This window comes from Patiria miniata, unplaced genomic scaffold, assembly GCF_015706575.1.
Source record: "Patiria miniata isolate m_02_andy unplaced genomic scaffold, ASM1570657v1 HiC_scaffold_7, whole genome shotgun sequence".
Lineage (NCBI taxonomy): Eukaryota > Metazoa > Echinodermata > Asteroidea > Valvatida > Asterinidae > Patiria > Patiria miniata.
The window spans coordinates 33,101,727-33,114,741 of NW_024037074.1; the positions used below are offsets into that span (position 1 = coordinate 33,101,727).

General features: G+C 40.2%; 1 protein-coding gene across 3 annotated transcripts; it reads right to left on the reverse strand.

Annotated features, from left to right (window-relative positions):
- Nucleotides 1-1,014: 1,014 nt before the first annotated feature.
- Nucleotides 1,015-12,036, reverse strand: LOC119745675. Of its 3 annotated transcripts, none has more exons than XM_038222204.1 (6): nucleotides 11,704-12,036; nucleotides 8,158-8,556; nucleotides 7,219-7,488; nucleotides 6,307-6,528; nucleotides 3,667-3,948; nucleotides 1,015-2,919 (listed from the first exon to the last, which is right to left on the reverse strand). In XM_038222204.1, exons 2-6 carry the CDS (start codon nucleotides 8,549-8,551, stop codon nucleotides 2,915-2,917), a joined length of 1,173 nt encoding a protein of 390 aa, XP_038078132.1. In that variant the 5' UTR covers nucleotides 8,552-8,556; nucleotides 11,704-12,036; the 3' UTR covers nucleotides 1,015-2,914. The 3 variants fall into 3 exon arrangements, with proteins under 3 accessions (XP_038078132.1, XP_038078134.1, XP_038078133.1); XM_038222206.1 differs by having other exon boundaries at nucleotides 3,667-3,936; nucleotides 11,704-12,034; XM_038222205.1 differs by lacking the exon at nucleotides 11,704-12,036 and adding an exon at nucleotides 11,474-11,663.
- Nucleotides 12,037-13,015: the final 979 nt, after the last annotated feature.

Sequence of the window (13,015 nt, forward strand, 5' to 3'; positions counted from 1 at the left end):
ATAAATATATCCCCAACAATTTGAGTTGTGCCTATTTAGTCTTTCTCTGTGAAATGATTCTGAAAAAAATTAATTAAAATCACTGTATAAAACTAGTGGTTTACGATAACACCATGTGGAAGAATTTCTTTTGAGATGATTCTTCCACATGGTGTTACCGCAAACCCTAGTTTACACTTCCGCCATGCAAAGTTACAAATCGTATTTAAAATCACTGTGATGATAATCAAAACAATTTTTTTTTTAAAATGGAAACAGCTTTTATTGAAAAACAAGCACACCATAGTAAGTAAAAAGAAAACACTGTTTATATAAATAGAAAAAAACACAGCGGAGTCACCAATGTGGAAAAGTGTGTAAAATAATTACAAAATTGTAGTAAACTCCAACTGCAACACAAGGAGTGTTGAGCATCTGAGAACTGAAAGGACCCATGTCACAATGTAATTTTTTTAAAAGCAATCCTCGAAAAGGACCTTTGTTATTTTCAATTTTCGGTTTCTATGCTAATGAAAATTTCCATATTCATGAGCAAAATTGTGATGTCAATTCAGTAGCCACTCAATGTTACAGCTATTTCAGCATCAAAAGTTGCCAGAATTGTTGATGTTTTGCTGTTGTAGATTTTCTTTTCTTTGTGTTTTTTTTTTTGTCAGTACATGGCAGTAAGCCGATTGAGCAAACTTTTCTCACAAATGTTTTCAATGAGCAACATTTTGGGTTCACAATTCTTTTACAGAAAACCCATAAACTGAACAGTGTCTTCCTGAAATGACATCACAGCAACAGCGCCCTCAGTTATCCAGAAAAGCATGGACATTTTAAAAATGTTTTAAGAAGTGCACTTTTCAATAAAATTAACCAAAAAGGGATTTCATACATATAAGAGTAGAAAGCTGAACAAAATCTGTTAACAAGAAAATGCACCGACCCTTCAAAATTTAGAAAAATACAAGTTACAATACACCATGTCATCGTATTAAAAAAAAAACCAAATGATCTTGATTATGAAAAAAAATTGGAAATGTCAAAAATAAAAAAGGTTAGTTAACTACTATAGTAGTAGTTCAATAATATTCATCGACGTTCACTGGACTTGCACAAAACTTTTAACTGCATATGAGAATTCAATAATGCCATTACCCCTAATATAAAAAGTTAACTCAAGACAATTTATACAAAAGTATCTCATTATGATGAGGTAGGTTAAATATGATTTCGACAAAATACTCAAACCAAGTGACTCAAAACTGAAAACTCATCATCCATTATCTTCTTTGAGATATAGACACAAGTAGAGGGCGCTTTATTTGATTTGGGTCAACTCTTTTTTGTTTACCCAAATTTACCTAAACCTACCTAAACCAATTACAAACAGTGCCCTCAATCCTATACTCTAGAATAAGCTGTTAAAACAGAAAAACTCTATCCAAGTAATTTAACACTCAAACCCTGAAAAGTTAATAAATTACAGGCACGGATCCAGGGGGGTTGGGGGTCAACCCCCCCCCCCCCCCCAGCTCTGTCAAAAATATACTGGTAATGATGTCCACCTGTGCACAAAATACAGCAGAGTCCGCTTGGTTAAAGGGGTATGTACACTATTCTGCAATATACATGTAGTGTTAATAATCGTCGGATTTGAACAGCGCCCCCATTGAAAGCATGGTATGACCAAACCCGTCTACAATTCAGAATTATTTTGCTGATGAACCCCCCCCCCCCCCCCCCCCCCCCGCAAAAATTCCTGGAACCGCCCCTGTATTAAGATGCAAGCCTTAAACTAAGTGACTCAATACACACCACAGACTCGAGGATTCAAATTCCGGTTACTCAATACTCACAACCAGTTAAGTTACCACACACGTTAGCATCCATTATCACTGTCCTGAGAATTCAAATGTTATGTTAAGCTCTGTATTATGGTGTTATAATTTTGTGCAAAATATATCTGTGTCAACCCTTACCAATTGAATTAATATAAAAATATAGAAATAATACTTGTACAACCTGAGGTTGTTAAATTCATCTAAGAAAAATTCAAAAACAACTGATAATACAAAAGATTTCAAAGATGGTCTACTTCATAAAGTACAATTGCAGAACGAGGAGAAACACACACGATGAATTGAACACAACTTAAACAAAGATTGAGGGTAGAGTAGATCATTTGCAGCTATCAAAAAAGTAACTGACCAAATTATTGTTAAAAGTTTACTTGATTTAAAGATAGTAATGTCAATAAACTCCCTGTGAAATTATTCTTTCAGGCATGCTAACATTTTGAAGAAAACAAAAGAAGGCCATTTCCAGTCATGTGACGCATTTTAGGAATTTCTGTTAATAGTTGGTTTGTAATTCGGCGAATCTGAGAAAGCGTTGATACGATGCACACGGGCATGCAGTTGCTATTATTCATCGTTTCAGTTCGTGACATGCCGTAGCCGCAATTGGCTGAATGAGAACATGTCAGGCGTAATTCAATACATGACTTGTCTTGACAATGTTTAAATTGAAATCAAGATCCTAGAATATTGTTTTCTCGGAATATACAGCATTCACAGAGCTAAAGATTTTAGAATTTGAGCAGTTTTGTTGCTTCACACCCAAAAAAATGTACAAATCATAAATGATCTACCCTACATTTAAAAGAAACCAAAAAAAAGCATCACTTCTCTTGAAACATCAATTAAGTAGCAAAACTGAAAAAAATAAAATCTAAAAAAATGTGCACAATGATAAAAATATAAAAAGGACACACATTAACTTTATGAATTGAATATTAAAATAAACCTCAAAAGACAAACAAAAATGCAGAACTTCTCCTGAAGGCACACTTCTCGACAAAGCATTCTTACGCTGTACATGTACTTCTTACGCTGTACATGACTGGATTCCCTCACTCACAAACGTATCAATCTGGAAAAAAAGAAGGAAAAAAGCACACTGAGTTCTAAAAGTAAACCACACTGACATCTAAAAGTAAACAAATGTCTTATTATGGAAGCTTATCTTCAAGTTGCTTTCCCTGTGTTTTTTTCTGTAATAAATTTTCAACTGATGTGTTTCATTTCAACAATAATTTTTTTTGGGGGGGGGGGGCAGCAGACTGGCTTCGGGTAGTCTGAGTATCATCTGTTGCTCAAAGAACCTGCAAGCAACGTTGTTTCATATACATTGTATGTGGCGTGCAAATTTTAAACTTTGTGTCATATACAGTGCAAAAATAAGAATGTTATTCCTGTTTGTTGATATGGCCCCAGTTTATCAAACTGCAAGCCATTTCACCACATGACCATATGCCTCAACTTGTGTGTGGATACTTCTGAAGCACTTTTCTTCCATTTTTGTAATGGTAGCACTAAGAATATAGAACACCATTAGAACAATCTGAAAACACTCTTTCAGCCGGTATATGGTTGATGTATGGGCAGCCAAACGTACCAACAAGCCAGCTTTCTGAAAAAGCAGTGAATAGATCCGTATTGAGTGTGCTCTGTCTGTGTTTTCCTGATCGAAGTCGCCTTTAGTAAGAAGCAGATGGGAAGTTCCCTGTCGACAAAAGTCGCCCATGGTAAGGAAAGCGTTAAGCAGCACAATAAAAGCGGCCCCTGATTTGAATTCTTTGAAAAGTCGCCATCCGACTCCTCCAAGCGGAGTATATACCTGCATGGTCCGCATTTGTGTAGTGGAACGGATCGTCCAGTTTCATTCTGGACGCGGCCAGGAGACCGTCCCCACCATAGAATATGTGCTGCAGGACCTCGATGGGTCTGCCCTTGAAGGCCTGGCTCAACAACCAGTAGCTGGACCTGGAGAAGTAACGGCGGAAGCCCCGCAGGTTGCCCAGGGCCTCCAGGAACTGCCCCTCCATGAGGTTGGTCTTGAGTTTATCAACACACAGTTTAAAGTCAAAATGGGAAGAGTTGTCCAGACCTGTGATAGTTTTTAAAAAAAGAAAAAAGAAATATATTGAGCTTATACTTGTAACAGAGGTAAAACCGAGTTTTGCGAAAATTGCGTTTGAAGTTGGTTGATTTTTCAATTGGCCTTTTTGTGTACATTTCACAGCATCTCTCCCCCAGAATTGAAAAATATATAACTGAGACAATAGCCCAGGAGTTAAATAGCCAAAAACAATTCTCTCTGTTCATAAAATCATGTTTAATTAGAAGATATTAATTACTAAAGATATCCGTCACTTCTTCAAAACGGAAAATCTACTTCTTAACGAAAATAAGGCATATATTTGTTTCCCTTGGCTTGGTGTGTCAAGAGTGTGTCAAGTTCTTCATGGCCGTGAGCGTCAAGTCATGATTTGGTGTGTCAAACAATTTATGGGGTGCGTCACTTTTCCTCAGTAGGTGCATCACAATCTGTGAAGGGTGGGTCAAAAATGTCGCCACATACATGAAGCGTCAAAACGATACATTTGGCAGTCACTACTCTGATACGCGTGCAGGGGTATATAAATTCAAAAGGATGACCCACTGTTGGACAATGACGCACCATTCCCGGGGTTCATGGGGTGTGTCATCCAACTGATAGGGCTGTGCAGACACTCTTGTTTTACTATACTCCCGAGGACAATGCTTTGTGTTTCCTTTTGTCCCTGTAATATAACACTCTCCCATTGACTAAGCACAGAAACCTACTACAGAGGACCGTTTTGAACGAAAGACCAAACGCGCGAGGACTGAAAGGATCTGTTGTTCTCCCTTTGTGTGTCGGTCCTCCGGGGTTATGTAGAACACGTGCATTACTGCACGCTACTTGAGTTAACGTGCACAATGGATAACGTTGCTCTCTTTCCTTCCCACAGTGCTTTGTAGCTATTGTGCAATATCAGTGGGGCAGTATTTGAGCTGAGGTCTATGAACATGAACTAATATGCTGCTTTGTGACCACTCATGTTAGTTCAGGGGGAGGGGTCAGTTTACATGCAATCACTGGTTGCAATGTGTATCGCGTAGTTGACGTTCAATGAATTTTAGTTTGAGCGTGTGAAAACGCATTATGTTTTTCTGTGCAAGTGTCAGGCGCGTAACTGGCAGCAACTCACTGGTGTCCCACCAACCTCTGTGCCCGGGATTAGACTCCGTCTTTGCAACCGAGTGAAGGGGCACTTCTGCACTGATATCTTACCCAAGTCAACAGTTAATTTAACCTTAACATGGCTCTGTTAGGCCCCTACGTTCCTTTTTATACATTTAAAGTCGGGACGATCCTCACTATGGTTGGGAATTGGGATCAATCCAACTACATAAATGGGACGATGCGATGCATGCTACAGTTGGGGCATAACAAACTAACAATCCCCATCCAGTCAAACTCCAACACATGGATTTGTTGGAATCTGTTAGAGCGAGTACTACACTAGTAAACTGATTGTGCTTTTACATGGGGTTAGGCAGGGTTCGACCTTAACTTTTTTGTTCACTAGCCAGCTGGGCTACTGAAACGGACTCTTAACTAACCCGCGGGCATTTTCACTAGCCCGCATTTTTTTCTTATCTCAAATACAAAATGGCGTATTTTCAGGCTCAATTCTGAGGCAATTTTGTCAGTATTTTTGATTAACAGATCTTATAATTTAACCCTTAACCCTTACTCTCTGAGGGTAGTTTACTGCATGTCAGTTGGTTATGCCAATGCCCTCCAGCTGCAGTTTATTGGCAGATAGTTCGTCTTAACAGTGAAGGCTCCAATTGGCAGGAGTTGGAGGCCCTGGAGGGTGCCTGATACTGACCAGCTGGGGGCACTCACTTTGTTATCAGAGGACTCTCATTGTTCTCTGTGGCATGTATTGGAGTGCCTGTCCAGTTACCCTTGAAATGACGTGGCAGATATTGGAGGGCCATGCAAAAAACATAGGAGATTTTCTTGAGGCACATATTGGCATGCGTTGGAGGGTCTAGTAGGGTAAGGGTTAAAACAGTTGATAAAATTATTCACAAATTGATGGGGTTTTCTTTCTGAATTTAATGATTTATTTCTTCCTGTACGTTCATCTTTGCCGTATCTCAATAATTTTTCACTTGCCAGCCGGGCTAGTTAAGGAATAGTTTGTCTAGCCCGCCGCTGTTTTGACTAGCATTTGGCTTGCGGGCTACCGCTAATTTCGAACCCTGGGTTAGGCATACTACCAATAATCAGAGTCCAACAGTTTTCGTGTACAGTTTACGATATGGTGTTGGGATTTGCAGAGACGAAGAAGATTCCTAGTTAATCACTACAGGGGGTTAGCTAAGCTAAGTAGGAAGGATAGTTGTCACCAGTTCAGCAGTACATGTATGCATCACTAACCTGCGGAATCAACAGCATCCTGAGGTACAAGTCCTGCAGCAAGATACTGCTCCAGCTTCTGTTCAATGACTGCCCATCTCACCGCAAGATCTTCGTTGGGTGCCACCGGCGGCCTGGCATCGCCTTCTTCGGCTGCACATTTATCCTCCAACTGTGGCTTTTCGTTATCACTCAAGGAGGCTCTGTCAAACTCCCTTAGAACGTCCACTGTTGCCTTTTTTCCTAAAAAGATGTTTTCAAAATCTCAGCTGAATGATGTGAATATACAGTCGACTCTCGTTAGTACAAACTCTGTTAATACAAAATTCTGGTTATAACAAACATAAAGCCTTAGTCCCGACTGTGCATTAATGAATGGGACTGATGTTCCTCTTAATACAAAATTCTGATATAACAAACAATTTGGCTAAGTCCGAACGAGTTTGTTATAACGAGACTGGACTGTATATACAAAAGTTACTGTTCTGTCATAAGCATTCACACTTCTAGCTTAAATTCAATCCCACTTACTTACATGAGGTTGGAAAGAATGTAGAATCCAGACGCCACTTCTTTTGGTTTGTGTATAATGCCTTTGGAGAGTTGAATGCCCTTTCAAAGTATTTTCTAACAAAATTGGAAATTTTTTTCAGTCCCAGATTTGTGTCTATTAAATTTTCTTAAATTTGTGTAATGATAACATTAGTTATATTTAGTAGGACTAAACGTAAACGCTCTTTCAACTTTATATGGCTAAAGTATGGGCGGCCAACACACCAACTTGCCAACTCTCTGAAAAGCACTGAATAGAAGTCGCCTATGGTAAGCAGCAGGTAGGTAGTTCCTTGTTGCAGCAGCACGATAAAAGCGGCCCCTGATTTGAATTCTTTAAAAAGTGGCCATCAGATAGACTCCTCCAAGCAGAATATTTACCTGCATGGTCCGCATTTGTGTAGTGGAACGGATCGTCCAGTTTCATTCTGGACGCAGCCAGGAGACCGTCCCCACCATAGAATATGTGCTGCAGGACCTCGATGGGTCTGCCCTTGAAGGCCTGGCTCAACAACCAGTCGTTGGACTTGGAGAAGTAACGGCGGAATCCCCGCAGGTTGCCCAGGGCCTCCAGGATCTTGTCCTCTAGGAGGTTGCTCTGGAGCTCATCAGCGCACAGTTTAAAGTCAAAATGGGAAGCACTGTCCAGACCTGTAATAGTTCAACAAAGAAGAAAAACAAAGAAAGAAAGAAAGAAATAAAAGAGAAAAAAGAACTCTAATGGGTTATGAATCTGAGGTGAGTGAAAAAGTTTCCACCCATATAAGCCTCAGATTCACCTGCCAATTGCAGAGCCCATGCTTCCCAGGCCCCGGCATGGTGTGCCAAGGGTACGTCAAGTTCTTCATGGCTGTGACACACTGGGGTGCGTCAACTCATGATCTGGTGTGTCAAACAATTGATGGGGTGCGTCACTTTTCCCCAGTGGGTGCACCGTGCATCACAGTCGTGAAGAATGGGCCAGAAATATTGCCGAATAATGTCAAAACGATACATTTGGTGCCTCACTACTCTGATGTACTGTATGCAGGGATGTATAAGTTCCAAAAAAAAAGATGTCCACTGTTGGACAATGACACACCATTGTTGGACAGGCATGACACAAGTTGCACGCTCATAGCACTGTGATCAATGACGAATTGCACATGTACGGGGTGGCGCGGCGTGCGTGATCCTCAACTGTCGAAACTGATCTGCAACTGTCGGATTCAGTCCTGTACAAAAGCCATGACTTTTTTCACTTTGTGTTGAGTCTGTGTGAACACATTTGGTTTTAACTTGAAGAGGAGGAACTTCACACTGATGGTATGTATCACTAACCTGCAGAATCAACAGAATCCTGAGGTACAAGTCCTGCGGCAAGATACTGCTCCAACTCGTACTCGATGACTGCCCATCTCACCGCAAGCTCTTCGTTGGGCGCCACCGGCAGCCCAGCATCGACCTCTTCGGCAAGTCTCTCCCCTTGCTCCTTGTGGGGTCCCGCATCGTTGTACAGTACTTTGAGCTGACCCAGATATGGAACTTCCGATCCTGCATTGAATGCAGGAGGAAACTGGGGCTTCTTGTTATCATTCGAGGAGGCTCTGTTGTCCTCCCAATCCCAGCTACCATCTTCCTCGACACTAAAGTCGGTGTGAACCTCGCCTTTGTCGATCCTGGTAGTTTCTCCAGCCAATTCAGCCACCTCCCTCGGAATGTTTGCTGTTGCCATTTTTCCTAAAAAGTTGTTTTCAAAATCTTAGCTGATTTATGTGAAAAAATACAAAAGTCACACGCATTTACACTTCTAGCTTAAATTACGTCCCATTCAATGTACATCACGACTAGGCCTGTAACATACATCCCATCTATAGTTGCCAAGTTTAATGATCATCTGCAGGTTCAGTACTTGCATGAGGTTGGAAAGAATATATGTAGTATCAAGACGCCACTTCTTTGGTTGTGTACAATGTTGACGGCATTGACTGCTGTTGCCTGTCATTCAAGTTTGGTCAAGAGCGCACTTTAGACCGACGATTAATGAAATGACAGGCAACAGCCGTCGATACTGTTTGGTATTAATGCACGCTCAGTGGATCAAGCCCGAATATCATGATCACAAGACACCGGATGACACGACCTGTATGTTAAGCAGGACATAGGTCATGACATCCAAGCCCACAGAGTAGGGGTGCTGTTCCTTTTATTAACTACTGTGGCTAGGGGTAGCCAAAATTGAGATTGGGACTAGGCTCATAATGAGGACTATTGGAAAGAATGTTGCAACCTGACGCCACTTTTTTCGGCAACAATGTTGCAACCTGACGCTTTGTCTTCATATATCATCTCAATGAAGGTCAGTCATTTGCAAAAATAAGACATGAATCTGGGACTGAGAAACCTTTCCATTTTTGTTAGGAAATACTTATTTTCTTGACCCTCCATAGACTTTGTACACAATCGCTGAAGTAGCATCAGGTTGCAAAATGCAACTTTCTTTCCTTTTTTCTTTATATTTCATTATCATCTCAATTAAGGTCAGTCATTGCAAAAATATTGAAAAGACATGAATCTGGGACTGAGTGAGAAACATTTCCAATGTTGTTACTGTTAGAAAAACAAGTAGCGCTGAATCAATGACTGTTTCGTGTAGTACATGTATGTGCCACGCGTCGTATGGACTTTTGGCACGGCATCAGGTCAACTCGGACCCAAACCAAGTCGGACCCATGCCAAGTCGGACCCACGCCAAGTCGGACCCACGCCAACTCGGACCCACTACCAACTCGGACCCACTACCAACTCGGACCCACTACCAACTCGGACCCACTACCAACTCGGACCCACGACCAACTCGGACCCACTACCAACTCGGACCCACTACCAACTCGGACCCAAGACCAACTCGGACCCACTACCAACTCGGACCCAAGCACAACCAACTCGGACCCAACAATGACTTAATCATTAGTTTCAGAGATTATATTTATAGGTCATTTTAATGTTACAGTGCTTATATAGTGAAGATATTCTGTAATTATATTGGTCAGAATGGGGCTTTTAGTTTTGTTGTTGATCATACTACGTCGATTTTGCTCTCTTATTACTCATTCACATGAAGAAATGGATATCTATGTGCAATGTTTTCTATGTGCAATGTTTTTTTATACGACATTGTTTAATTTTTCATACTTTTTTATAACTTTTTTTTTATAAGTATATTATGGAACCCGACATGTATTTCCAAGCTCTATCAATTACCCGAAAAAATCTGAATTTGACTTTTTATACTTCATTTATTATGGAACCTTCGTTTTTTTAATAGAACGCTTTTTAATTTTAATTATTTTTGGGTACTTGGAAATGGCACGTTTTGTTAATACTCCTGTCATTTAATAATAATATTTTTCACCCATTTAGGCAGTTAATTTCATTTCATTATATATTTCAATTCACTTACTTTGTTTTTTAGTAAAGCATATTACACATTTTGTTCAGTGAGGAAGTTATTAATTTGAAATAGGCCTTTCATTTCATGTAATTGTTAGTTTTTTTAGTTTTTTTTTTTTTACGAATCTGTTTAACTTTTCATACTTTTTTTATTAACTTTTTTCCCCCATGGAACATCATAGTGGAACATACAGGCAGCTACCTGTAAGGCCTTGAAGGATAATCTTCCCAGAGCTCCAATACTCCTTTTTGATGATTGACATTCTTTTTGTGGGGTATTTAATAAGTTGATCTTTTTTTCGGTTTACATTGAATTTTTTTTTTTTTTTTTACGCATCTGTGTAACTTTTTATACTTTTTTGATTAACCTTTTTTGTTCAATATGGAACCTTCATTTTTCTTGCAGTGTATGCAATGGTGTTTTTGATGTGGGTTTTTTAAAAATAAATGTAGATGTAGAGATTAGAATAGACTTCGTTTTTATACCTTATTTATTTTATTTAATGACATAAGTTTACTTATATTTATTGAATTAATAATATCATGTTTGAAAGTGTTTATGTTTCAATGTCATGCTTTCCAATTTTATTTTTCTATGAAGATCTGTTCTGAATTGATGTGGTTTGAATTAAAAATGAAATAAATTGCTGTTAAATTGAGCAAGATGGCGTGAACGATGTCAAATATGAAAATGAATAATTGGTTAAACTTTAATTTTAATTACTTTTGGTTAAAGCGCAATATGTTTCAATGGAAACAAATAATAAAAATAAATAATTAATTACACTTTTAAAGCGCATTTCAAAATAGCATTTCAATGCGCTTTACAACGACAAACTGCTGCAGTGCAAAACAGATATTTTACCTGATAACTACAATGAAAATTTATACTTAAACAGCATAACTCTATTAACAGATGATAAGTGGACAAACTTTATGAAATTGTCGAATGATTGAAAACGCTGTCGAGTGATTGTAAAGGATGAGTCCAAGTTGGTCATGCATGGGTCCGAGTTGGTAGTGAGTCCGAGTTGGTTGTGGGTCCGAGTTGGTTGTGGGTCCGACATGTCCGAGTTGGTAGTGGGTCCGAGTTGGCGTGGGTCCGAGTTGGTAGAGGGTCCGAGTTGGCATGGGTCCGAGTTGGCTTTGGTCCGACTTGGTTTGGGTCCGAGTTGGATCGAAACCTTTGGCACGGGGCACCTACCATTTCACGAAACACAGTCAATGTCTAACCATCCAGTGCGCCGTGCGTGGGCTATGAATGGCGGGCAACCGGCAACCAACCGCATATTTACACTTGTCCTCTGCTTGTCAAGCAAACGTGCGTGATGATTTTTGTTTTATTCTGATTGACAGGTCCTCTCTTGAGTGCAATGTAAGTCACTCTATAAGGCCCATCACACAAGAAACGACAAAGTAATTAAAATTACTTACCCGCTGGGCGCTCTCCCGGTATCCCCGGCCTGCTAGTTGTTTGTTACGCGTGCACTGTTTGCTTTTTCGCGCTGTTTGTTAATGTTGTGTACGGTGTACATGCGTACGTACGCTGAAGCATGCAATAGACTTGATACACAAAGCCAACCTTCAAATGTTCGAGATTACAGAGAAAATTATTCGGCATGCTTGACCAATTCACATTTTTGGATGAACAAATGAGGATGATACTGTCAGTGATCACAATAAATGAATTTCTTGTGCGCACAGAAATAGTTTGTGATTGTGATACAGAATAAGTTTAAGTCGCTACTGGGATCCGACTTGCATAAAGTTTAGTAATTTGTGTATTTATTGACAGAGAGGGCGCGATACCGCCAGACCCGCGCCAAATCCCTGCATTGAGTGACCCATGCGGCACGCACTAACGCTTGTAGTTGTACCAAAGAGCAAGGAACCGACCGAAACAATACAGGGTGCCCCCCCCCCCCAAAAAAAACCCCACGAAACGTCGTATTTCCGCTTCCCTGAGACTCAAACAGTCAACCTATACCGTACCAATACATGGGTAATTCTATTAAAAGAAAAATGACACCCAGATCGCCCGATTTGGTCCAGCCAATATGGAGGGCTAGGGATGTATACTCACTGGAAGAAGAAGTAGAACTTGTTCCGGACTGAATTTTGCGAAACAACTTAAGCCGGGAAATACTTGTCCCGATGAATGCTCCATGATTATACTAAACCGCGCCCACGAACTGAGAGGGATTGTTATGTAATAATACCCACATGAAAGATGTGTGTTTCACTAAATATATAGGCGCAGCAAAAACTACGAATCGGGAGATCTCAGTCTGATCCTTGGCATGGTATCACTAAAAGTTTCCCCATCCACCGGGTGGTTTGCCATATTTTATGCCGTTACAATGATTGAAAATTAAATAAACAGATGAGATTAAGTGGTGCTTCTCCAAATAGCAAGCTATCAAGTAAGTGGAGACATGCATGATGTGTATAGGCCTAGGAAAATATATCTCATCACTCAGTTCTTTTAGCTTTGAAGTAAACTTCAAGTTGCACATGCAGACAATAATAAGGGATCAACACAGGATCAGCTAGGACAAGACAAAAACAAATCAAGTGCACTGAGTTTGGAGCAGAACCTAGTACGCGGGAATGATCATTGAAAGAGTCTGTACAGTAGCGTATGTTATTATGTGGGGGGGGGGGGGGGGGGGCATCCGCATATCCGCACCGACATGGGTTTTTTTTCCTCCGGACACTTGGCCTCCGTAAAATCAAAAGCCCGGCG